This window comes from Lutra lutra, chromosome 9, assembly GCF_902655055.1.
Source record: "Lutra lutra chromosome 9, mLutLut1.2, whole genome shotgun sequence".
In the NCBI taxonomy this organism is placed as follows: Eukaryota; Metazoa; Chordata; class Mammalia; order Carnivora; family Mustelidae; genus Lutra; species Lutra lutra.
In genome coordinates this window covers 136,058,822-136,086,029 of record NC_062286.1, presented here as the reverse complement: position 1 = coordinate 136,086,029, position 27,208 = coordinate 136,058,822, and the positions used below count along the sequence as shown (strand labels likewise).

Here is a 27,208-nt window from a genome sequence, read left to right as displayed (position 1 = left end):
TCAGCAAGTAGTTGATCGAAATGGGCGCTTGGGTGAGCACATTAATGAATAAAGCCACAATAATTATTAGTTCGCATTTCTCCTGTGTGTTTTCCCAAGAACACTGAATAGTATTTGCCATGTTTCTCTTTTTGCATTGGCTGTTAGGAAGCTCAAAGCCACATCTGTGAAGCCATCACAGCAAGCCTGTAAATCCACCTGAATATTTATTTCTGATCCTGAATGCACACATTGATGTATTCACTCTTACTGTCCCTCTTCTTTTGTTATTTTTTTAAATTTCCAATGTCACTGCAATTTTTTTATTTTTTTATTTTTTATGTTTTTTAAAGATTTTATTTATTTATTTGACAAAGAGAAAGATCACAAGTAGGCAGAGAGGCAGGCAGAGAGAGAGGGAGAAGCAGGCTCCCGGCTGAGCAGAGAGCCCGATGAGGGGCTCGATCCCAGGACCCTGAGATCATGACCCAGGCCGAAGGCAGTCGCTTAACCCACTGAGCCACCCAGGTGCCCCTCTTTTGCTATTTTTAACTGATGCTCCCATCTTGTATTACATATGCCCTTGTGAGACACTTTAATATATATCCCTGCTGAAATTCAGTAAATTCAGCAGGCTGTCTTGAATTTCTAGCCTGCAGAGAAAAAGAATGTCCTTTTCCATGCCATCCTCAGTCTTCAGTACAATAAGCCACCCTTAGATTACCTGCTTTCCCATGTCCAAAGCCCGCTGGGAGGGATGTTTCTGTGCCTGGGGCCGGTGCGGTGGGTGAGATGCTCGTTCATTCCAACGAGGTGGCCGGTGGAGGTGGTGTTCTAGAAGAAATGAAGGTGAAAGGCAGACAGAACTGCAAAACCTTAGAGAACGTGTTTTCCCAGCTCTGGCCATGGCCCGTGGTTACTGGGGAAGGGAATCAGCAACCCAGGTCAACCCGAGCAGGTACAGGGGAGAGGGGGTGCTGGCCAGGATGCTTGGAGTGCCAGGCAGGCCTTAGTGAGGGAGAAATCAGGTGCTGGGTTCTGATTGGAGAGGTGAGAAAAGCTCCTGCAGCCAGGAAGAGAACCTGCTTCTGTGGGAGGATCCCTGGGGAGGAGGCCTCACCCAGACCAGTGTTTGCCCTGCTCTGTGTGTTCAGCCAGCATTCTCCGGAGGAGGAAGCAAAGGGCAGGGAGCCGGGCTCAGCTGCCTACCTAGCTCTGGGCTGCACCAGCTGGAGACAAGGCACCCTGAGCAGGAGCAGCTCCAGGGGACTCCAGGGGACTGCAGACACTCCCGCCAGGGGCTCAACAGGTAACAGCTTCCAGATTAGGCTTGTTTATGGTTGGCAGTGAAATCTAGATGCCGGGCATCGAGGATTGAGTTCAACCCCAGCTCTGCCACTGATTGACTGTGTGGCCTTGGGTGTGTGTGAGCCTCAGTTTCGCTGTCTGTGAAATGAATCCAGAGATAGCCGTACCAAATGTGTTATAGAAAGATTGTATGACCATGTAGGTGGTGTCAGGTGTAAAGCAACAGAAAGAGCTCCAGTTTGCTTGGAACGATGGAGAGCCATTTCAAGTGTAAGACCTGGGGTAAGAAATCAGCAGACAAAGAGGTATGCTATGGGATTTGGGGACCATTGTCAGGACAAAACTCCCCTATAGGAAAGCTGACTTTGAGTCTCTGCCAAGGGGCATGGTCTAAGGATGTGGAGAAGAAGGGAAGAAGGACTCCTTGTGTGAATCTGGTTATTTACATAAATTGTCTTATTTAACATTCAAAGCTGTCCTTCGAGGTGGGTGCTGGGATCAAATCCCAGAGGCAGGACTCCAGAAGTTGGCATTGCCCTCTGAAACTCCTTCCTGCCTTGAAGCGTCAAGGTGATGAGAGGGTGGGTGTCCTGGGGCCAGATGCCTCGGGCTGGCTGGGCGTCCTGGGGCGGGTTGCTTCTCCTCCCTGGGCTTCCTTTCCTCTAGTGTTGAGATCCAAGCAGACATCTGTGCACTGATAAATGCTGGCTTTTGTTTCTATCGTCGTCATCACCTCTGCCTGACAATTCGGGAGAGGAGGCAAGGCCAGTGGGGAGAACTTCCAGGTCTCCCAGGTCTCCCAGAATGGAGCTGAGATCCAACCCATTTGGGATTCGAGTGAAGGGAGTGAGGCGCGCACGGGTGTGCAGAATTTAAGAGACAACAAGAAACTCAGTCATCCAGATAAATTTCATATATATATATATATATATATATATATATTTGGGGGGTGTAGGGGCAGAAAAAGAGGGAGAAAGAATCTTGAGCAGGAACCTGACACAGGGCTCGATCTCACAACCCTGAGATCATGACCTGAGCTGAAATCAATAATTGGATGCTTAACCAACTGAGCCACCCGGGTGCCCCAAGATAAATTATATTTTAAAGCAATATTTTAAAAATAAAATTAATGCCAAAACATCCACAAGGAACAAAATAACAGGTTAAGTAAAGACAGGTTCAGTAAGAGCATGACTGGGTTTTTTAAAATGCTGTGTTAAAAATATAATCTTCGTCTTGATAGCTTGAGTTTTCCGGCTCCCCCTTAAATTTTGCATGAGGAGCGAGTGCCTGATGCACCCACCATCCACAGGGGGGCCTGCTGAGACACCGCTGGCTTCAGACCTGGGGTGTATTTGTCCTGCTTTGCCCCCAAAGTAGCCAAGAGAGGAGTGTGCTAAAGTCGTTTTCTATTTAAGGGGGAGTAAGGGACACAAGGCCAAGTCCCCAGTCATGGAGAATTCTTTTTTTCGCAAGGTTTCTGAAACTCGGGAACAGTTGGTTGTCTTCTTACCAAGAAGTCCCGTGCTTCTGGAGAGCCAACGGCCCGTCGGGACCCATCCTGGCCAGTTTCCCAAGACAGCAGATGCTCACACTGAGGGACGGGTCTCCTCCGTCCTGCTGGAGGGACACGTGCTGACGGTCGCACTGCTGAGAGCTCCTCTTACCGTTGCCCGGCACTGGGAATAGTTATGGACGTGACAGCCTGACGCACTGGAGCCAGGATTGACCCCTGCTCTGCCTCCTTTGGGCTTTCTGATCTGGGACGGGGGAGGCGGAGAGGGTGGGAGTTACTCTTACTTATACATTTAATCACCAACGTCCATTAAAGAAAGCAGGACCAGCCTTGCACCTGTCCTCGCCGGGTGTGCACTCTGGAGGCAAGGGGAATGCCTCCCTGCACCTTAGGTTGCTTATCTGTGTAGTGGCGGAACCGTGGGGTGCTCTAAGGAAAAACGGAGACAATGAAAGTAAAGTTCCTCGCCCCAGGGCCAGGACTAGGATGTAGCAAGCAACGCACCAGAGGGCAAAATCCAGGGCTGGGGGAGGGGACGCTCATTTCCAAGTGCAGATTCTGCACTGGAAAGAGAGTGGCTGCTTGCATTCTGTACCTGGGGGCCTCTCCGGCCCTGCCTGGCTCAGAGGGAGCCTTCAGATAATGCTACCCACTGCACGATTCGCTGGAAGATGCTTGGTGACACGAAGAGTAAGAGAGTAAGCTCTAAGCCTTCTAGGCACATCCACCATTTATACACACATAACTTGAGCATTCCCATAGCAAGATATCAACTACCGAGTGTTCCTGAAACACCCGTTGTGATTCTGATAAGGGGACCTCTTCTCCTGGACCCACATGGTCCATTCTACGGCACAGGGCTTGGGGAGCACAGCGAAGGATGGATTTCAGTCCTCATGTGCCCCCTTGTGCAGGAGGCAACCTGTACCACCGTACGTTGGAGGCCCTCAGAGTGTCTACCACTCCCAGCACTGCGCTGGGGAACACAAGGAGACACAGGGTCATGGGACCTGGCAGAGCAGGTCTGGTCTCTTTACTCATTTGATCTTCCCTTTGGAGTCGGGGGGCAGAGAGCTTGCTCTGCTGGGTGCGCCAGATGACTCTGTTGGCACGGCCCTCAACTGGGTGGTGGGGAGGACCCACGGCTTGCCTACATTCCATGGCGTTGATCTAAGGTGTTTCTGCTTACTTGGTGACTAATCCTGTCACCACTGTTTGAAAACCTCCCCTTCCCACTGGACAGTCCTTTAGCTCCTTGCTGGAAGGCAGCTTTCAGAAATGCTTTCTCCCGGGCAGCTTGTCCCGTGTTTAGGGTTGACTCTGTTCCCTGGAGTGGGGCTTATAGTTAACCTCTCACTGGAAGGAGGTGACCTAAACACCAACCACTTGTGTGAAAGAGGAGGGAGGAGTTCGAGGACCACTTCCGGGCTGACTAATTCTCCCAGGGAACACACCACAGAGCTAATGGGATCATAACATTCGTAAGAGAAATAAATAGTATTAGGAAGGACTAACGTTTTCTCACCTGACTACTGCCAAGCCCTTGTGCTAAATCTTTGCCCAAAGATTGCTGATGACCCTTCGGTTGCGTGTCCCTCCTCAAGTGTGCACTGACTGTAGATCAGACCACACTCCTTGACTGGGTGTGATTTTCATTTCTTATTGCACAGACAGCTATGCAATATTTTATATTCTATAGTGTATCACATTACATAGAAACATTTAATAAAATAAGAGCATAACTTAAACGGCAGAGGACACAGTAGAAGGTAAGAAGGAAAAAGTTAAGAGTTTGAGCTGCGGAAGCCGGCTGCCAAGGGTTAAAGCCTGAGTTACCAGTTATCAGCAGATAACCTGTATTCGTCAGCTCATGCCGTTTTAAGAAAAACGCCGTAGGCTTGGTGACTTAAACAACAGATATGTATTTTCTGACAGCTCTGGAGGCTGGAAGTCCATGATGAAGGTCGTGGCAGACTCTGATCCTGGTGGGGCCTCTTTTCCTGCCTCTCTCGCTCTGCTGTCCTCTCGCGGCGGCCTCACATGGCGGAGAATGAGCAAGCTCTCTCGGTGTCCCCTCTTCCAAAGACGCTAATCCTCTGAGATCGGGGCCCCACCCCGCTAACCTCCTCTAACCTTATTGACTTCCTTAGGGACCCTGTCTCCGGACACAGCGGCAGTTAGGGCTTCACCATGCGAATCTGGAGGGAGAAGCAGGTCAGTCCATAGCACAATCTTAGGCAAGGAGCGTCAGCTTCCTGCAGCAGTTTTGGCATCTGTAGGATGGGAAGATATAAATGCGTGCCTCGTGGGGCTCTTGGGAGGACGTGATATACCCATATAAGACAGCACTCGGGGAAGGGTCCAGCATAGAGAGCAGGTGCTGTGGAGATATGAGCTATTATGATTCTGAAGGCACAGCACATTTGATGTGGCCCCTATTATAATGGCTAATCGTCAGTCCTTCGCTGCTGTACATGAACCGCAGGACTAAACGCCGTGAGGACAAACCTGCTGCCATCTTTACTCCACCCCTCACCCCTCACCCCTACAGAATGGGGGCCGAAGCTATGCCCACAGCTGGTGTGAGTCAGGACAGAGGGCTACTCTGTTTCACCACCAGGGACTAGACCCCCAGCAGCTCCTCAGAAACGTAGGTCACTAGGGAACACTGGGCCAATAAGTGCGAGGAGAAAACTACCAAGTCCAGCCCCTAGAGCCAGATCCCACTACTTCCACGCTGGTCGCATTTGGGGGCAAATCATTCTCTGCTGGGGGCTGTCATGTGCCCTGCACGATGTTCAGCAGTGTCTGTGGTCTCTACTCACTGGGCGCCAGCAGCAGCCCCCCGGCCCTGAGTTGTGACCCTCAGAAATGTCTCCTAGAGAGCAATACGGTCCTCGCTTGGAAGAGTGGGGCTGGCTGGAGCCACGGTGCCCTGCACATCCATTCTCAGGGAAGGGCAGCTGGAGGCCCAGGTTCCCCGGCATTTGCAGGCTGACAGCACAAAGGACCCACAAAGATGGCCCTGGCAAGATTGGGGGCTATTTCAGATGCCTAAGCTGATGATGATTATGGGGCCCAAAGGCAGAGGCCCTTCCTCCATCTGAGAATCCGTGTTCTGTGTGTCAGGCAACATCTGGGGGAGATCCCTCGCCCAGGGGAAGCTTCCACACCCCGAAGTGTCCAAAACAGCGGCCCCGGCTGTCACAGAGATCACCTGGAGATCATGAAAATGTACTGGTGCCACGGGCTCCAGCCTGGAAAATCTGAGGGATTGGGTCCAGCTGGGGCCCAGGCACGGGGATTTAAGTCCCCCCCTGTGTCTCCTGCACCCACTGATTGTGGCCTCAAGGACACAGCGGAGGTGGAGAACTAAAAGGATTTTCTATCCCAACGACCCCTCGCAAAGACTGACCCCATGTTCTCAAAATGCTAAGGGCTCCAACATGAGTCCAATTTCAAAAACAAAATGCCCCACCATATGGCCTGGCTGGTGTTTAATGTCAGAATAGGTCATTAAAAACAAAACAACTCACACCATTGGTTCACTAAAGAAAGGGCATTACCTTCAAATGTGTTTTTGTTTTTTCCTTTTTTGTTGGTTTTTTTGTTTTCCAACTAAAAACTGGTTCTTTCAAATGAATACAGCTTTCTTGATGGAAAAACTCCTGATCTGATTAATTTTTCACATTTGTTGGACACCGGAGAAAACCCCAGCCCAGAAAGGAGTTGTTGTCTGAACCATCTGAGCCTCAGTTTTGCTATCCATTAACTGGGGGTAAAGAGGCCTCACATCCCAGAGTCCTTGAGCTGGGTTATAGGGAGCTCAGCTCATCCTACTTTCCCCTTGGTGGTGGGGGGGTGGGGGACGTGCTTTCCTGGTTTTTAGCATGAAAGTCCTGCGCCCCTGAACACCTTCTTTCCCAGGACATCCTGGATAGACGCTCACCATCATGGTACTCTCTGTATGTACCTGATTATGAGACTGCCCTGTGCCTTTACTAAAAATACAGATCCAGGGCTCCACCCCGACTTTTTGGTGAGAGAATGTTGAGAATCAGAGGTGGTGCCGGGTTCCTTAGCTGATTCCCACGATCAGAGAGCTTTGGGGGAAACTGCCTGCAAATACACTTGGATGTAATGGTGATAACTGTAATCACGGCTTCCGCGGGCGCGGCGCCCACTGTGAGCCACGCTCTCTTCCCCACACCTCGCATAGAATAACTCATTCAATTCTTGCAACAACCTCTTAAGGTGGGTCCTAGTGTCATCCCCATTTTTAGAATTTTTGTTTAAAGATTTTATTTATTTGAGAGAGAGAGAGTGAGTGAATGTAAATGGGGAGGAGGGGTAGAGGGAGAGGGAGAAGCAGACCCTCCACTTAGCAGGAAGCCTGATGCTGGGGGTCCATCCCAGAACCCTAAGATCAAAACCTGAACTGAAGGCGGACGCTTGACTGACTGAGCCACCCAGGTACCCCTGTTATCCCCATTTTACAGAAAAGGAAGCTGAGGCCCTTCGAGGCTCAGTAACTTGCCCTGGCTCACTCCCATCCTTATCCTATGTGCCATGTGGCTCTTTACCTAGAGCGTTCAGCACTGGGCTGGCACAGGGCTGGCTCTCCCGACACATCAGATGTGATTATCATGATTGTTTTATTAGCTGTACTATCTTTTTTTTTTCAAGATTTATTTATTGATTGATTTGACAGAGAGAGAGAGAGAGAGACAGTGACCAGAAGGAACACAAGCAGGGGGAGTGAGAGCGGGAGAAGCAGGCTCCCCGCTGAGCAGGGAGCCGGATGCGGGTCTCGATCCCAGGACCCCGGATCATGACCTGAGCTGAAAGCAGAGGCTTAACCCACTGAGCCACCCAGACGCCCCTAGCTGTACTATCTTTAGAGCAGGGGAGGACTTGCCATGCTCGAGCCAGCTTTTAACAGAAGATGTAATTGCTAAATGTGAAATTGTTCCCCTTGCCCTCCCAAAAGTCTGACCTCGCCTTGGAGACTGACTGTATTCGTTTCTGCTGATACTGACGACGGCCAATAGGTGGCAGGAACCTTTTGTGTTTGTCCCTGTAAATCCTCTTCTTTACAAAATCCTAAGGAAGAGCGGGAACAATTTCACAACACCTGTGTTGTGACTGTGGGTGGGAAGCAGTATTATCTGAACCCAGGTTCTCTCCCTGCAAAAGACGGCGAATGCAGTGTCCTTCTTTCCATCCACTTGGCCCTGAATTTGCGAAGAGCCTACTTCAAATGCTACTTCAAATGCGCAATTATCAGAAAAAGGGAGCCCCAGCTCCTTGGGAGGAAACATTCTCCTGCCTGCTCACATCATGACCTCAGACGTTTTTTTGAAAGTAGCCCCCAGATTGGACTGAATCTGCATTGAATAAGAAGAACTTGAATAATCTGCAGACCCCTTGGTGACTCATTTGTAATTTTGTTAAAAGCTGGGCTCAGGTGGTGACATAATCTGTGTGTCTATCCTTGTGCGTGGCTTTGGTCAAGGCATCTCACCCACTGACCTCAGTTTCCTTGTCCATAAAATGGGAATAATGATACGACTGCCTTACTGATTTGCTGCAAGGAGTCGACAAGTTTATTATAAGTAAAGCCCTTTGAATAGCTGCTCAACACATGGTAATCACTCACCAATTTCGTTGTTGTTGTTCCTATTTTGTCAGGCCTGTGGTTGTTAGAGGTGTCATCTTAATTTTTCTACACAGCGGGTTCAAATCCGGGTCAGTCTAACCACCGCCAACACTCTGTCTCTCAGCTCCATGAACCCCTTTCTTTGCAAACTAGGTATATATCACTCAGAGTGATCTCCAGCTGCGATTGATAAACATTCTGGAAAAGGCTAGATAGTGAATCTCGTAGGCTTTATAGACCGTGGAATCTCTGCTGGAACTATGCAACTCTGCCTCTGTAGCGTGAAAGCAGCCCCTTGTTGACAAGATGCGAATGAGTGGGCGTGGCTGTCTCCGGATAGAATCCACGGATAGATACGGAAATTTGGAGTGCGTGTAAGCTTCCTGTGTCATAATCCGTGGTTCTTCCTCTGATTTTTTTCCAACCATTTATAAATGTACAGCCTGTTCTTAGCCCTCCGGCCTCACTGAACTAGGCAGCGGGCTGGGTTTGGCCACCGCTGTTGCTCCCCCAACCCCAGTCTTGAGGATTCAACGCGATGTGCACGATGCCCTGTTTATAGATGGAAGTGGTGGTCTCTTGTAACTACGCATGGCATGGATTTTGTAAGTAGGAAGACTTGCAAATTCACTAAAGTCCTGTATGTGTTAGCAGGTGCTCAGTTTGATTACCTGGTATGATGAGAAAACACATAACATCCCCAGATCCCGTTATCGATCAAATTCCCCCAAGAGAGCATTTCGTGAGACCTATGATCCTTTTTTGGCCTCTGAAGTTTCCGATGACTCAGTGTGTCTGTTACCAGGGCATGAAACCTCATACCCTGTGGGCCAGAACTCCATGGGAGTCCTTAGAGATGCACCGGTGGCTTTCAACCAGAAATCAAAAGTGCTGGCTTGTATTCTGAAAGCTCCCAGAGCTGATGAGCCCGCCACTCCCCAAACATACATTATTTGTGTGTGTGAAAAAGAAAGTTTTAGGTCTCAAGGCAGCAGGTCTCGGGCATGTCTGAAAGAGCCCTGCTTCTGAGACCAGGCATCCTCTGGGTCAAACCCTCACTCTGCATTTCCCGGATGTCTCTCCTGGGTGAGTTTTGGGAACCTAATTCCCTCCTCTCGAAGGGGAGGTAGTACTATGCAGAACATCCCAGGGGTCAGGAGCCCAAGCAGCCTGTTTGAATCTTGTCTCTGCCATCACTACGGAGATGACCTTTGGAAAGTGATTCGGCCTCAGCTTCCTCATATCTAGAACGAGGTGATGGCAACACCCGTTTCACAAGGGTGCTGTGGGGCTCAGTAAACCAACTCCGGGAGCGTGCTTGGGGACTCAGTGCTGGGACTGAGGACGTGCTACATAATTGTTGACTTTTATCATTATTATTAAAACAAGGCTCTCGAGAGACTCAGTAATGATGTGGGCACATGCCTAGCTGGGGGTGTGGGGGGGGTGGGGTAGGGTAAGCTATCAATGATTATCCCCTCCTCTCACCACTAACTGATAATTAGACCTGATAAATGGAAACACTGCATTGAGGACAGAAGAGACAACAGCAGGGAAAGAGACAGTCCTGGCCTCATGATGCTCACAGCGTATCGGGGAAGGGACACAGAAGCTAAATGTTCTGTTTTGCCCTCCCAGTCTGGACTCATTGTTCCTTCAACCCAGAACCATCCATCCTACCTACCTACCCATAGCCCGGCCCCTGTTATATCACGGATTTACTTAGGCTCATTGCATGAAATCTTATGTGTTTGGTTTAACAAGCACTTAGATATCACTTACACCGAGCCAGACATTGTTCTTACCACTTTCCTTATCACACTACCACAAGCATTCATCACTGAGTCGGTGTAGCAGGCCTGTGAGGCACAGAGAGCTTCGTTAACTTGCGCAAAGACACACAGCAAGGAGAAGCAGAGGGAGGGGTCAAGGCCAGGTTGTCTTGCTCAGGCTCTGTGCTCCCAACCACTGTACCATGCTGAGCTGAACTACCAAAGTATCAAACTATTAAACTATCAAGCCGATGGACTTACTACCTACCCACCAGACTTTAGTGCCTACCCACCAGACTTTAGCTCTATATTTAATTATAAATATATCATTATAAGTACCTCTAAGTGCTATGAAAAACAAAAGCAAACAAACCAAAAGCCAGTGCCATGAGGAGTTTTAACAAGGGGTCTTTAGTTTGACAATTAGAGAATACTAAAAATTATAAGTATTATTTTAATTATCTACATTCTAACATTTCCTTGATACGATAGCTGTGCTGGGCTAAAAGAGAAAAAAAAAATGTTATCTATACTGAATATGTTTTTCATGATGATAACGATTTCCTCCCAGCAGTTGAAAACTGGGGTTGCATTGGACCTAACTTTACTGAATGTAGGAGTCCCAAACCTTTTCTCATCCCCCAAAATAAATACGAACAATTGAGCTAACTTGGGCTTGCGGTGATACACCCGCAGTAACCTGCCCGTTCACGACACTTAGCTTCATAGGCGGGAATAAGATTCTTGTTTTAATTCTTCCCTCTCTTTATCTCTTTTCTTCTCCGTTACAGGAACAATGGGTAACCAAATGAGTGTCCCGCAAAGAGCTGAAGACCAAGAGAACGAACTGGAGGCAGAAGCTAACAAGGTAGTGTAGTTAGGGTCATGGGGTCATTCGCGACTGACCAGCAGCTAGATTCGGGGGTGACCGCAGAGTGAATGGCCTGTTCGGTGCTCATCACACAGACATTACTGACGACGTGCTGCTGTTCCCAGGGATTCCTCCGTTGTAGTCAAAGCTCCAGCATCCATCCAGGAGCTTGTTAAAGATGCAGGCTCCAAGGCCTCGCCTAAGACTTCCCAAATCCCAAACTACAAGGCTGGGAGTCTATGCAAACTGGGTCTTCAAGGACCTCCCAGGTGCATCGTATGGGGCCAGTTTGGCCCCTACAGCCAGGTGGTTCTCAGCTGTGGGTGATTTTGCCTGCCCCCCTCCCATGCCCCCCTACTCCACCAGTGTCTGGAGACATTTTGGATTGTCACAGCTCAGGGCTCCTGATCTAGCGGGTAGAGTCCAGAGATGCTGCTAAGCAGTGCACAGGGCAGCCCCCAGAACAGGGGATGATCTGGCCCCCAGTGTCAGCGGTGCTGAGGATGGGAAACCCCAGGTTCGGGCCAGCAGCTCACAGCCTCAGCTCCACATGGGGATCCCTGGCCGGAGTAGTTCCGTAGACCAGTTAGACCAGAATGAGGGTGGCAGTGAGGGCAGGCAGCGGCGTCTTCAGTGCAGCGGGCGGGGGGCTCTACCGGCTTAGGAACGCTTCTTTTAGGAGACTGCGCTGGAGGGCTGAGGCCAGGGACACCCCAGCGCCGCTCCTTAGATCTCCTACCACCAAGTGGCCGAGAGCCTGCACTTCTGCAATCCATACCACTGAAGATTTGGAACCCCGTCCGTGATCATGGAAACCCCCGTAGGAGGTTTACAACCCCCTACGAACTAATATCGATCGTATCAACGGAGAATTCCTGCTCAGAATAGAAGGCTGGGTTTGAAGAAATGGGCTCAAAACTCCGGTGCCTGCAGAGTGGATGTCAAGCCTGAGCGCTGAGTCCATCGTCTGGGAAGCTTTGCAGACAGACTCCCGCTGCCTGGTCCCACCTGACAGCAACTGAGACGCAGCCTGGAGGGTGGGGTGGCTCGGGCTTCAGCAGTCCCTCAAGCTCCCAAGTGACTCCTCATCTGGGAGCCTCTGGCCTCCGGAGGCTCTGCAGGGGGCAGTGACAGAAGGGAGGGAATCGGGCGGCAGTTACCTTCAGGGGACCGGAGACCAAGGGTCCATGGGCAAATGGTGAGCTCTGGCCGACAGAAACCAACCAGATGTTCCCAGTCTGGTTCGTCATTAGCGGTTGGAAAACAGGGTTCATGAACTCTCCTGCTTTTTAAACAGCGGCAACTAATTCCCAAAGACTTGAAAATAAAAACTCTGTGAGCCAAAGAAATCAAATTGGCACACCCAGGATTGCCCCAAAGGGGATGCCGGTCATGAGCTCGGGACCAAACAGTCGCACAGGTTAGAAGTTTCCTTGTCGTGATTTCTTGGGAGGGTTAATGATAGATGCAAGAACGCAGGCTTATTTTAAACCCTTAAGACCATTACAAAAACCTAAAAAAAAGAAAAGTCTTCTGTGTCCCTCCCACAAGGTTCCCACCTTCAGGAGTGCCATCAGACTGTGGTTTTTCTCTCTGGGCATTTATTCAACGATACTACCCTACCGAAGCTATTCGCAAAATACGATATGGTGCGCAGAATACTTAGCACATAATCAATATCCAATTAGTGTCAGCTATTGGTGGTAACATTTAGATGGCCTTGTTACTAAAATAGCATTATGTAACAGACATTCTCTCTCTGGAACATTTTCCTTTCTGTGTGAATATGTGCATACGTACATACATATACACATATATAAGCTTCTTAAATTTCTGCAGCCAATGTCAAGAATAAAAATAATCAGGGCAGGAAACTGGAACAAAGGTTCCAACGGTGAGGAGGGAGGGAGAGGGTGTGGAGCAGAAGGAAAGCCACGGTGAACTTCCTGTATTTGACAAGTTTGTTGACTAAGGGCTGGGCTGAGGACGACACTGTGTTTTTGGGAGGGTGGCATGTGGTTAACCTCCCGGGACTCAGGGATTGGCGCGTCCAATTCTCTCTCCCCACTGATTAGATGAGCGTCCCTGTCAGCTGGGCGTCTCACTGCGCAATGCGGTCCACGCTGCCTGTGTTCGTGGGGCTCCCTGAGATGAATGGTTTACTCAGTTCCCTGAGGCATGATGGGAAGCTGAGTAGTTTCCAGAAACATAGCCTTTAAGTTTAATTTGGTGATGCACCCTGTGGCCTTGAGGTTTTTCCTTGAGTTCTGATTTTCCCCAAACACCTGACTACGAATTGCCGCGTATTCTGTTGCAGGGGGCGCCTGAGTGTGAGTGTGGTCAAAACGGGACGCCGGTGATGATATCGACCTGTGACATTCCATTCCATGGCGAAGGTCAGTGCCACGCTGGGGAAGTGGGCTGCTCCTCAGGGGGTGGGGAAGGGTCTGCCGATCCTGTGTATGGTGAAAAGAGAACGCAAGGCTTGAAGCCACAGGCTCGCTTTGAAAACGTTAGTGTTAGTGTCCTGGGGCCACTGGGACAGTGTCACAAACGGGGCGACTTACACAGCAGAAATGTGTTGTCTCACAGTGCTGGAGGCCACAGGTCTTTTCTTTGGACTATATTCAGCTGTATTAAAAAGGAAAACCACAGACACAGAAATGAAGGTACAGACCATGAGCCAGCGGGGCAGTGGGTAGGTAGGAGAGAAAAGCACCTCCTGAGCTCTTCTGAGCATCGCAAGCAGGAACCTGTTCTCTGCCCCTGTCCGAGCTCCCAGGAGTCTCAGTTGTTCCGTGGTTTCCAGATGCTGTCCTCTCTGTGCACATCTGTCTGCGTGTCGCATGTCCCTTCTATAGGGACATAGTCATATTGGGTTGGTGTCCATCCTAACTGACCTCATCCTAAGGTGGTCATTGGCAAAGACCCTGTTTCCAAATGAAGTCACAGGCACTGGGGTTACAGTTCGACTCTGAGCAGCACCCATTGCTTCTGAGTATGCGTAACCGCTTGAAGAGGGCAAGATCTCCAGCAGATAAGACAAAAGCAAAAGAGTGAAACACTAAGAGGTTGGCATTTGGAGCTGGACAGACTGAGGTTAAAGTCCCTGCTCTGCGGAGCACCAGGGTGGCTCAGGCAGTTGAGCGTCTGCCTTCTGCTAAGGTCATGATCTCAGGGTCTGGGATGGAGCCACATGCCGGGCTCCGGGCTCACACAATTCCCGAGAGGATTAAAGGAGCCTGTCCATCAAACATCTACATGTTACCCAGCACTTAGGAACTCTACAGAAACTGGTGAAGTAGACAAGGAAACAGAATCTTCCCTACACAAGGCCAGTTTTAAAATGGGATGATACACTTATCTATTTTGTTTTGTCCTGCATTAGAAGACTATAAATTCAGTGCATCAAAAATGGCTGGGTTCTACTTTGCGGAGGACATGTATATAAACTTCTATAAGAAGAAGAAGTGGTCAGGGGTAACTCTGGAATCCACCTGCTGGCTTTCCACCTACCAGCTCTGTGTCCTTAAGCAAGTTACTTAAGCTCTCTGGACCTCATTCTCCTTGTCTGTAAAGTGGGATAACAATAGTACCTACAACATAAGTATCAGATTTAATAAAACACCTATTTCAGTGCCTGCCATATAGTAAGTGCTCCATGTATCAGCTGTCACTATTATTTTATGATTATGGTTGCTGTCATTTGCATGTAAGTTTCTGGGTTTCCGTTTCTTCTTCTGAGCAATGAGGAAATGAGTCCTATTATTGGTTCTAGAGGTTTTAGAACGCCCTAGCGTTAGGGGAAAACTCCTTTCTTTATATTCTACTACACACACCACACTGGACACCAAATGTGTGGGCTTTCCATACCAAGCAATTCTGTGATGCTTCTGGGTGTCCTCCATCTCAATGGAGTTCTGGCTCTGTCGACCTAAAGGTAACATCAGCCCCCACAGGCTGAAGCCTCAGTCCCTTAAGACTGCCTCCCGCTTTCACACGCGGTGGGTGCTCTGCTTACGTGCACAAATCAGAGATCCCCATGAGCCCCACTCAGGTTCTTTCATTTGCTGGAATGGCTCACAGACCTCGGGAGAACTGTTGACTTTCTAGATGACCAGTTCATTATAAAAGGATAAAACTCAGCCACAGCCAGAGGGAAGGGAGGCATAGGGCAAGGTAGGAGGGCTCCTGGGTTTGGGGGGGGGGGGCGGGAGGGTTGATATGGAGCTTCCGTGGCCCACCCTCCCTGCAGCCAGCTCTCTGAACCCTGTACTGTAGGGATTTTTGTGCATGCTCTATTACACAGGCATGATTGATTAAGTCATTGGCCATCGGTGACGGAACTCAATATCCAGCCACTCTCCCCTCCCCAGAGATGGGGAATGGGGCTGAACGTTCCAACCCTCTAATCACAAGCCTGGTTCCCCTGGCAACCTGGGCCCCCATCCTTAGGGGCTTTCCAAAGTCACCTCATTAACATAAACTCCGAGGTAGTTAAAAGGGGCTGGCTTGTTATGAATAACAAAAGACGTCGTCATGGCTCTTATCATTTATATGATAAGTTTTAGGCAGCCTGTGCCAGGAATGGGGATGAAGTCCAAATAGGTATTTCTTTTCTATATCACAATATCATTCCTGAGGAGTTTATTAAAAGCTTAGAATGCAGGGCCCCTCCCATAGGTTCTGTCTACAATAAGCTATGGTGGGGAGCCTTCTGGAGGATTCTGACACACCGCCAGGACTGGCAGTCACTGGATGAGAAAAGGCCCCAAGTTTTCCTCCCTTTAAACCCTGTGGGTCAAACTTATACTTTGATGTACACCAAATGTATGTATTTACAGCAACAGCCTTTGATGATGGGGTAAAAGCTGGCCATTGAGATGCACAGGCTTTGAAATGAGAATCATACCATTTATATAATTTACAAACTGTAGATGTTTGTTCTCAGGAAATTGAGAGGCATTGAGAATATAATACGCCTCATTCTCTATCATAGAGAAACCTCTTTCTCTATCATAATTATACGATCATTCCCCTATTTGTAGTATAGGGCACAAAGGCAAGGAGTATGTAGGAAGAACAAAAGAACGTAGGGTTGGGAATTGAGAAAGGCCCTTCCTTTCTCCCTCCCTTGGTCCCTCTCTCCTTCCTTTTCTATTTTTTTCCCTCCTTTCTTCCCCAACATCTACATATATATCTATATACATACACACACACACACACACACACATACACACACACACACACACATACAATTAATAAATTATATATATGTATGGAAGGAATTCCTAAAAGGAGGAAAACAGGTTACAGAAATACAGGACAACAGTCTGGAATAGCATATTGCTGTTTGAATACCGACGCATGACAAGGGAAACAGAGAATCGCATTTTGGTGAGTCATAAGTTCCTTGCATTTAGCTCTAGTCCCCCACAGCCTTGCTTTCAACTTATCTGGCACCCGCTGGAGAATCTGTAAAGAGTTTAGATTAATCCTCTGAGGTCAGAATTCTGCCTGTCATTCACTGACAACTTGAGTCCTATGCAACTTGCTTCGGAGTGATTATCCCATTTAATGAGGAAAGCAGCCTATTATTACCATCTTGCTGTTTTTTTCCCCAGATTATTAACTAAGTTATAATATCCAATGCAGTTTTTAAGGGGGTATAAAAGTAGGATTCTGGGGGTTTTTTGATTCTTTTGGCAGAAGTCTCTGGCCAAATCTTTTGATGCACATCTGTGTTCGACTCTGGTGGGATATACGTATACGTATGCCCATAGAGAAAAGTCACCAGAGAAAGAGATAAGTGGGATTCTGGGTGACTGTGTTCCTTCTTTTTATCTATATTTTCCCTATGACGATTCAACAGTTCATCACTCTGCAGGAACGTTTCCTGGGAGGGCTTATTAAGAAGCAGGGATGGCAGTCGGAAGGAAGGGTAAAAAGCCAGGATGCGGGATTCGAACTATGCCTCTGTCCTGTGAGCTTCTGGAAGTTTCTGGGCCTCTGTCCTTTCATTTGCAAAATGGGAACAATATTCATTCCTGGTAGAACCAAGCTTCTAAGATCATCATGAAGCTGAAATGAGTTGATACATGTGGAATACTTAGAAGAGTGCCTGGCAGGTGGTAAACACATGGAGAAAGTTACTTGTGCTGGCTTGGATTTAATGTTGATGCTCATAAAGGCTGTCACTGCAGTTTGACGTTCACTGGATTATCTCTAGCATAGTTTTTATCTCCGGGTGGGTCCAATGTACACTCAAGGGACCTTCTAAGGGGGAACCTGGGGGGAAAGAAAGGGATAGAAGCAGACATCACAGAAGGAGAAACAGATGAGAAGATTTTGCAGTGCTGGCCTTGACAGGAAGGAAGGGACCCTGAGCCAAGGAACGCAGGGGTCCCCTCCAAGCTGTAAAGAGCAAGGGAGAGGTGTTCTTCTAGAGTTTCCAGAAGCTGATGCATTTTCGATGTCTGACCTTCAGAACTGTAGGATAATATATTTGTGTAATTCTGAGTCACCACAATTGGGGCGATTTGTTCTAAAAGCAATAGAAAACCATGTGAGTGCACTCATACTTTGGAATCTAACGGACCTGGGCTGAGGTCCCAGCTCTGCTACCCACCAGCTATAGAACCTTGGCAAAGAATCTGTGTTCTCAGAGAGTCATCTATAAAATGGGAGTAATAATAATATTAGCTTTGGCAGGAGGTGTAGAACAGTGGCTGGCACAGGGTAAATGGGTCGAAATACAGGAGACAAGCAAACTAGATGTAGAGCCTGATGAGCTGCCTGTCCTTTATCTCTGGCTTTCCCTGTCATGTCCTCCGACGATCGAGACTTTCCCACCTGTTTATTTATGCCTAGAACCTCACTGATCTTTGGAAAAATAAAAATGCCTCATTTTCTCCTTCTTTGACTCCTTTCTATCAAATCTATGACATTAGTTCTCACTCTAAAAAAACAAAAACAAAAACAAAACCACCGTTCAGTCCTTAATGCTATTGGATGGCAGAGACTAACGCAGGCTGTATCGACCAGAACACAGCATTTTCCAGAAACAGGAGACTGTCTCTGCTTCACCTGGATACAAAGTTTCTAAAATATAAACAGCTCAGGGGCGCCTGGGTGGCACAGTGGGTTAAAGCTTCTGCTTTCGGCTCAGGCCATGGTCCCAGGGTCCTGGGATGGAGCCCAGCATAGGGCTCTCTGCTGGGCAGGGAGCCTGCTTCCCCCTCTCCTGCCTGCCTCTCTGCCTACTTGTGATCTCTCTGTCAAATAAATAAGTAAAATCCTAAAAAAAAAAATACATACATACATATATATATATGTATATATATATATACACACACACACGTATATATGTGTATGTGTGCGTGTGTATATATATATATATACACATATATATGTGTGTGTGTGTGTGTGTGTATATATATATATATAAAATATATGGCTTCCCTTTCTGTTCCTAGTCGATTGTTCCCAAAAAGAAGAATTGCCTAATTTTGCTTTAAAAGAATAAAATCAGTGCAATCATTTTATGGGGCTGAAAATTCGTACTTGAGCCACCTGTCCCTGCCCATGCGCTGACATAATGAGAACAGAAGCATTTGCCAATAGTGACGCTTGGGCGAAGTGCAATGGGAGCCCCAGTACCAAAAATCAGAGCTACCCGAGATGTGAGACTGTGGGCCCAACATCACCACGTCCCCATGTGAACCGATCCAAAAGCAGGAAGAGGAAGGCCAACATGCGCCACCACTTTCCGCCCTTCCCCCCTCCGATTGGGACAGAACGGGAGCTCTTTCCCAGAAGGCCCTGCGTGCCAGCAGGCATCCTCTTCATCTCATTGGCCAGGCCTAGGTCACGTGGCCGCACCAGCGCAGGGGATGCTAGGACCGCCCCGTCTCCCCTCTGCAAGCGGAGAACAGCGCACTGGGGAGGATTGGCTGCTGGGGGGACACTCCGCGGCGCCTGCTCAGCGTCGGTCTCGAAGACTGTCAGCTCAGGCCTTTCAAAAGCGGCAAGGGGAGCGAGCTCACTTCCAAACATTCCTTTTCCCTCTTGTCCCATAGCCTTGCCATATGTCCTCTCACCCCACAAGCTCTCTGGGCTCAGCTGTGCACCTGAAACGCTGCTCCACGCCGCATCCACGCAGACACTTCCCTTTCTCCTTCCCCAGCATTGCACGGTCCCGCCTCTCAGTGCACAGCCGCGACTTCCGGAAACTGGCGCCCCCCGGGTGACCCCGCGCTCCTTTCCCCATTCGCCCCCTTGCAGGTATGCCCTGAGAAGTCTAATCCTTGGTGCCGTTTTTCTCACCGAAAACTCCAGGGGAGAATTTCTGTTGGATAAAATTATCCTATTACACTATTATGGTAGACGGTCTCCAGATGGGCACATCCGTTCCTCCCCCACCCCCCAGATAATCCATGTTTCCCTATTGTGGTCTTCCCATGGATTCCCATGGAATCCCGGCTGACCTCCATAACCCCTGATGCAGAGTGGGAAGGATGACACATGAATTCCAAGGCCAAGCCTTAAGGAGCCCTGTAGGCTCTGCCTTTGTCTCTTGCTAACCACGGGGTCAGTCCGAGTGCTCTGAGACTGCCCTGCTGGTCCCACCAAGAAGCCAGGTGACAAGAAAGAGAGGAATGCCCAGCTAGTCCCCACATGTCCATTCAGCCCAGCCCAGGACAGACCCCTGGGCTACACAAGCGTGTACTTCCCTCTAGCTCAACAGGTACAGCGTTTAATTTATTGTTACTGGACAGCCACAAACTGTCTTAAGGTGTGGATGTGTTAGCCTTCGTTCAGCCATTACTCAGAGGGTGGGCATTCATTTTTCTGTTTTTCTTTCTCTCCATTCCAAACAACATTGCAGTGAACCTCTTGCACAACCTTTTTATCCTTCGCATTTTAGATAGTATCTTCCAGATTGGGCGGGCGCGGTGGGCCTCTACTAAGTATGGCCGAGTGAGCGCTTCTGGGTAAACTGCTTAGATCTGCCGCCTCCCTTCACCTCTTCACAGTTGCGAGAGCTTAAGCAAGAGACTTCACTTCCCCACCTCATGGTGTTATGAAGAGAAAATAAGATCACGCTTGCAAATCCCTTCACTTGGTGCCTGAAACGAGAAAAGATGGCCATTACAACAATGTCTGTTCCTGGAAATAGGGGTGGTGCCTAATTTTTAATCCACATTAGAATCACTGGGAGGACTTTTTTTTTTTTAAATCCCATTACCAGACCCCACTTAGAATCAGCAAATCAGAAACTCTAGTGGGTAAGACCCAGGCAGAAATCTTTTTTCAAGTTTCCCTGGGCTACTTGAAAGCTACTCACGTTCAGCCATGGTTGGGAACCACTGGGAGGGCACTCACATAGAAAATTCTTTATTCACATTTTTTTTTTTCAAAAATAAAACATTGGTATTTCTGTTTTAAATTCTTCCAAGACTTTTTTGTCCCTACCGTGGCTGACACCCTGGACACAGCATTCTGTTCTAGGGTGCATACAGTCGGATTTCCAGCAGCTTCTGTTGAGTAAAACACAACTTGTTCTTTACCTTTCTGGACTGAGAAGAAGCCCATATTCTGCTCAGCACGTGCAGACATCCGACATGGTTTCAGGAGCATGAGCGATATTAACTTGTCCCTCTCTGAGGGAGGCCAGGAGAGCCCAAGAGAGACCCAGGGAAAGCGTGACAAACAGCAAAATGAGAAACAGGATGGTCATGGGGCAGCTGTACATTATTTCATTTCTCTTCCCCAGGGTGCATTTTAACCAGATCATGAAACACCATAACTGGCTTCCATCACAGTTCTAATCCTACAGCAGACTTTTCTTTTTCTTTCTTTTTTTTTTTTTTTTAAGATTTTATTTATTTATCTGACAAACAGAGGTTACAAGTAGGCAAGAGAGGCAGGCATGGAGAGAGAGGAGGAAGCAGGCCCTCTGAGGAGCAGAGAGCCCGATGTGGGGCTCAATCCCAGGACCCTGGGTCATGACCTGAGCCAAAAGCAGAGGCTTTAATCCTCTGAGCCACCCAGGCACCCCTACAGCAGACTTTTCAAAAGACTTTCTCTTCATATCCTTCTACCACACTGGGAGGAATTTGCCAACACTTGCCCTGCCCCCCCCCAAAAATAATAATAATAATAATAATAAATCAGGGAGACCAAGGAAATGGTAAGCTGCCCTAAATATTTCTGGGAGTTTAACAATTAAAACAGCAGATCAGTGGGTGAGATGTGCTCTGTGCAGAGAAGACCTCAGAGGCCACGTGTTTCTGAGAACGAGAGGACTGGAAACTCAAGCCGAGTCCGGCTCCATTCATAGGCACAAAAGCTGCGATGTAGAACCGGTTCTCAGCTCTGAGCCCAGAGGCCCTGCCAAAAGCCCCCAGCAGATAACCAGCTATTTCTGTGAAAGCCCCACTTGAGAATTTTCAGATGACATTTCCCTATTCAAAACAAAACAAAACAAAACAATCCCTAAACATTGTGCTGGACGAACACCATGCCGGCCCTTTCAGCAGATCTCATAGTTGACCACTTCTGATAATGTAAAATTGTTCTCCCTACTTTTCATCTCTCAACAAAAATAACGTTAAAAAAAAAAATCATCATCACCTTTAGGTGATCCCAGCTTGAAGAAAGTAAACATTTAGATCCTTTAGCTAATTAAGTCTTAACGGTTTGCTTGCTTGGTTTCTGGACCCACCAGGCCTCTTGCCCTTGGCAATGCACTCCGATATATGTTGTCACCAGGGAGGGACCTCTTGGTAAGAGATCCCCAATGGTTGTGTCCCCTTTTGAAGTAGCCTATATGCTTCATTCATGAGCTCTTTTTAAAATGACCTCTGAGGGATACATCAACTCCAGGGGACTTAAAAAGTTGGGGGGGGTCCAAGTTTGCTGAGCAGAGGGTCAGACTGTGGAATATGGAGACGCCCCCTGGGTCATGACCTCACTCCAGGACGCAGGGCCCACTCGGCTTGGTGAAGCCTCCATCACAGGCGCCGGCTCATTAGTGACGGTCCCCACTGTCACTGCCCGGCCTGCGCCAGGCTAAGCGGAAATAGGCCAACTGTTCCTTCGGTCCGCCTTAAATCCCATTCTAGACCTCTCCTTTCCAGCTATTTTTTTCTTTTCATTATTTGTACATGTTTAAGTGACATGGGAAGGTGCTGGCCTTAGTACCTATCCATTTAAACATTCCCAACAGTACGCATAATAAGGTTTAAGACAGGAAAAACATCCCCACCCTGAGTGCTTCCCATTTCCTTCCTTAGAGGCAAGGAAACTTTACCCTTTCTTAGGCCAGACATGTTCTAACCGGGCACATGTTAAAACCCGCTGCTCTGCTTCTCAGCACCACGTTTTTAAAACGAATGGGAACATTCTATACACAGTTGGACCTGGCTTTTTTCCCTTACTAGGTGATTTGGAGAATGATAATGTGTGGAGGGTTTCACTGGATGGGCATGTGATAATTTATTTAACCGGGCCCCTATCGATAAGCTTCTAGTCTTTTCTCAGGGGTACAGTGGCCCAGCAAATAGCGTGTATCTGTTCTGTGTCTTTCTGACTCAGTGCAATTATATTTATAGGATAATATTCTATGATTAGAAATTAGAGTTCACAGGGCTTGTGAACTTTTAAATTTTGGTATATATCACTAAATTCCTCTCCCCAGAGATTGCCAAAATACACTGCCACCAATGATATATTGGGGCTGTTCTTTTATTCCCTCCCTGCTAGGTTACTAAATATCTCCCTTTTCACCAGTTTGATAGATGGAAAGCTAGCTCTCCTAATTTTGGCCATATTTAACTGTTCATGATGTTGAGCATCCTTCCATATGCTTAAAAGCCAGCTGTGTGCCTTTCCTCTTAACTGCGTGCTCACCTTCCGTGTTCCTTTCCCCACCCCACTCACTCCCCCCATTGGATGTTTATACAATGTCTTCCTTTTCCAAAATCACATCTAACTCTCCTACCACAAAATTCATCCTTTTAAAGTATGCAGTTCAGTTCTTTTGACTATATTCACGAGGTAGTACAAACCACATCCCCACTATCCCCAGAATGTTTTCATCACCCAACCCGAGACTCGAGGGGGAGGCTCAGTCATTCCCTGCAGCCCCTACCCCCAGCCCCTGGCGACCACTAATCTGCTGTCTGTCACTACGGAGAGACGTCCACCCCTTCTGGATATGTCATGTAATTAGAATCCTGCGATATGTGGTATTTTATACCCGGATTCTCTCACTTAGTGCCTTGTTTTCAAGTTCACCCATGTCACAGCGTGTCGCCATGCTTTATTTTTTCCTGCGGCTGAATACAGCTCCACCACCTGGATAGGCCAGGTCTTGGCTATCCATTCATCCGTTGACTGCCGGACGTTTGGGCTGCTTCCAGTTCTTCAGCTCTCGTGAATAGTGCTGCTGTGAACATTTGTGTACAGGTCCTCACCTGGGCATGCGTTTTCATTCTCTCGGCTGCGTATCCAGGACTGGAATTACTGGGTCATCCAGCAGGAGGAGCTGCTAAACTGCTTTCCAGAGCATCTCCGCCATGTTGCCTTCCCGCCACCCCCCAACACAGGAGGGTTCTGTTAGGTCCACATCCTCGCCAACACTGCTGATGGTTGGTCTTTCTCAACATGGCCATCCTGCTGGGTGTGAAGCGGTGCCGTGTAGTGGTTTTGGTTGCCTTTTCCTAATGGCCCTTGAGGTTGAGCATCTTTCTGTGTCCTCACTGATCATTCATGTGTCAACTCTGGAGAATATCATGTCTTCTTGATTTGGCTGCTTTTCCCCGTCCGTCTCCCTTGAGCCTCTTGTCTCATAGTGCTTTCTGGCTGGCTACTCCTAGTCCCCGGAGTCCCAAACTAATAATTGTCACTCTCCAGTAGTGTTCTATGGAGCACAAATTCCACCTACCCCACTCTCCATGTCCAAGGCTTATCCTTGGTGTTCTTGTCCTTAGAGGGCACGGACAGAATAAGACGTGACCTCCCCTGGTATGTTTTTACCACTTAAGATGTCTTTCATGTTGTGTATCTGATCAATGTTCTTGCTGTTTCCCATCCCTGCCACCCTTGCGGGTGGGAGAAAGCCACACTATCACACTGCTGCTGGAAATGTGCATCACTATTGCCCTTTCTAGGAAAGAAATCTGGCAGTGTCTCTTTTTAGAAATTAAATGCACATTGATTTGGGTGTAGCAGCTGCACATCTGTGCCTCTGTTTCATAGAAAAAAAGCACTAGTTTAGGATTTTTGAACACAGAAGTTTATCTCAGCATTGTTTGTAATAGAAAGGGAAACAATTACTTGGGAACTACCAGAATGGTTGTTGATTAAGGCAATGGCTTAAATATCTTTTGGTATATGCATACTAACGAATATTATGCAGTTATTTAAAAAAATAAGATGGGGCACCTGGGTGGCTCAGCTAGTTAAGCTTCTGATCTCAGCTCAGGTCTTGATCTTAGGGTCGTGAGTTCAAGCCCCACTTTGGGCTCCATGCAGAGCATGGAGACTACTTAAAAAAAAAAAAAAGATAGATTCAGACATATTAACTGAGAGGAATAACTGTGATTGCCAGTTCATTCAGGTGGCTTTAACAAAAATACCAGAGACTGGGGCAGATTTGTTGTCTAGTAAAACCTTCTTCCTGGTTCATAGATGGCCACCTTTACACTGAGTCTCAAGCAGTGGAAGGAGTAAGGGAGCTCTCTGGAGCCTCTTTTATAAGGGCATTAATTCCATTCATGAGGGTTCCACCCTCATGTCCTAATCTCCCAAAGGCCCCACCTCCTAATACCACCACCCTAGGGGTTAGGATTTGTAGTTATGAACTTCATAGGGTCATGAACATTCGATCCGTAACAATGATAGATAAAAGCAATTAAAAAAAACTATATCTAATCTGATCCAATTTTTGTAAAAACCAAGAAGCACAAACACAACCCTTGTGTACCTGTATCTGGGATGCTCGTATGTATCTGTATGAACGTGAACCAAGCTTGACAAGCCATGCGGGGTCACAGATGCTAGTTATCTTGCCATGCAGGTGGAAGATCCATACAGAAAAAGAAAAGAATTAAGAGATAATTGTTTGGGGTAGTAAACAGATGTTAAATGTGTATTATAATCAAGTTGAGAAAAAAAAATCAAACATTGAATGTGTCTTTGAGTGACAATATTGGCTCCCATTGGAGCAATGGTGGCTTAGTGCTTGAATTCTCTTTGTACGTTCCAGACTTCTGCAGCACATGAATGACGGGAAATCTGTGAGCGGAAAGGAGAGTGGGAATGGTGAGGTCCACTAATATAGTCTCACCCCACAGTGACTAGCAAATCGCTGTTGACTTTTGAGAGAGCACAGGGTGAACAATTACCTTTTGGCCACATGATGTTGGAACCCAACATTAAAACCCAGCATTTCCATTGCTAGATGCGCACACGTGTTGTATCAAGCTGATAGTCAAGAACTTTCAGCTCTAAGACGCCCCCTTTCTTTTATTTATGCTGGAATTTCTTGGCCAAGACATCATGGCTATTTCATATTGAGATGAAAAGCATGTAATCTGATCAATCCGTGAAATTTCCAAATCTAACATCTTCCTCCATGCTCTAAGTATCTGCTACATGAATCCTTGTTTCAAGACCTAGAAAACAACAAATGCATTTGCACAACACAGAAAGCCACAGTTGTTTGATGTGTCATTTGACTCCTGCAGCAGGACCTCAGAAGGGTCTTTTTTGTAAAACTTTTTGAGGTCTTCATCAGTTTTCCCAAGGGCCTACTATAATCCTTTGATATTCAAATATAATTCTCTTTTGAAAAGCTTAGTGGGTCATCACCTAGTTTCCCTTCTACCTTCCTGTCTTCTTCTGTGACCTGCTTGAACTCTGCCAGATTCTCACTCGACAAGAGCCACGTGTGTGATCTGAGCAGTACTTTCCATGACTCAGCAAACTCCTGTGTCTTCTGCAAGGTTTGCAATTCCCTTTGCAAATCATGTGCATTACATTTCCGCCCTACTTGTCCTTTCTCCGGATGGGTCGGGATATTGACACACAGGCCGGATTGGCACAGGAAGGGATGTATGAGTGGGAAATAACTTTTGTAAGCAGACACTTCCTTTGTAAATGAAATTATGATGGTGGCCTCTGCTTCCCTCTTTAACCCTAAGAACTAGGAGGATTTGGATAATGGACTGTTAGAAGAAAGAACACTGCCTCTGCCATCACCAGTTACTACAAGGGTTGCTACTCTCACCATTATTATAGTCAGGGTCCCTGGGCACTTGCTATGCCCCAGACTCTGGACTTCTGCCTTACTTTTCCCTGACTTAATCCTGTTATGTGCCAAGCACCATTGGAGGCCCTGGGGACACAGCTGTCATCAAGACAGACCAGGTGTCGGTACACTTGGGCTTACTTTCTAATGGAGGAGAAGCAAACTGAATTAATGAGATCATTTCAGAGACCAGGGAAGGCACTGCTGAACCCAAAGAAGAAATGGGGGTGAGTGGGAGGGTGACTTTAGGAAGGGTGGTCAGGGAAGTCCCGACCTGAGGCTTGAATGACAACAAGCTAGCCATGGAAAGACTGGAGGGGAGGAACCCCCAGCTGGAAAGAGCAGCTAGCACAGAGAGCTTCAGGTGGGAATGAGCTTGGTGTATTAAGAGGAAGAACCTGGGCTGAGCTCAGGCTCTCCCACGTTGCGTATGGTAGAGTTCTGGCTTCATTTTAATTGGAGTGAAGCCATCTTTGGATAGTTTTATGCAGATGAATGACATGATCTAACTTTTATTTAAAACAAAACAAAATCACACACCAGTTGCTCCCAGATGTGAGAAAACACGTTTTTTTTTCTTCTTTTTTCTCTTGTGCATAGTTTCTTGAAGATCCACTAACTCCGTTAACCAAACTTTGTCTGCTTTGTTCTCTCCCTCTCTTCTGTTCTTGCTTCTATGACAAAATGTCAAGGGTTTGAGCTTTGGAATCGGGCAAACATGGGTTCCAGTCCTGACTCCACCACTTAAGAGCAGGATGATGTCTGAAAGGTGACTTTCCTTCTCAGA

The 27,208-nt window shown here is 47.7% G+C and overlaps 1 protein-coding gene across 11 annotated transcripts in view; it reads left to right on the top strand.

Annotated features, from left to right (window-relative positions):
* The first annotated feature begins 1,136 nt into the window (after positions 1 to 1,136).
* Positions 1,137 to 27,208, top strand: part of BCAS1 (brain enriched myelin associated protein 1) — a 92,580-nt gene continuing 66,508 nt past the window's right edge. For all 11 annotated transcript variants that reach the window (XM_047746328.1, XM_047746330.1, XM_047746326.1 and 8 more), the window contains exons 1-3: positions 1,137 to 1,288; positions 11,026 to 11,102; positions 13,423 to 13,501. In XM_047746328.1, coding sequence (XP_047602284.1) covers positions 11,031 to 11,102; positions 13,423 to 13,501 — 151 coding nt within the window. In that variant the 5' untranslated portion in view covers positions 1,137 to 1,288; positions 11,026 to 11,030. The remainder of the gene's footprint in view (positions 1,289 to 11,025; positions 11,103 to 13,422; positions 13,502 to 27,208) is intronic.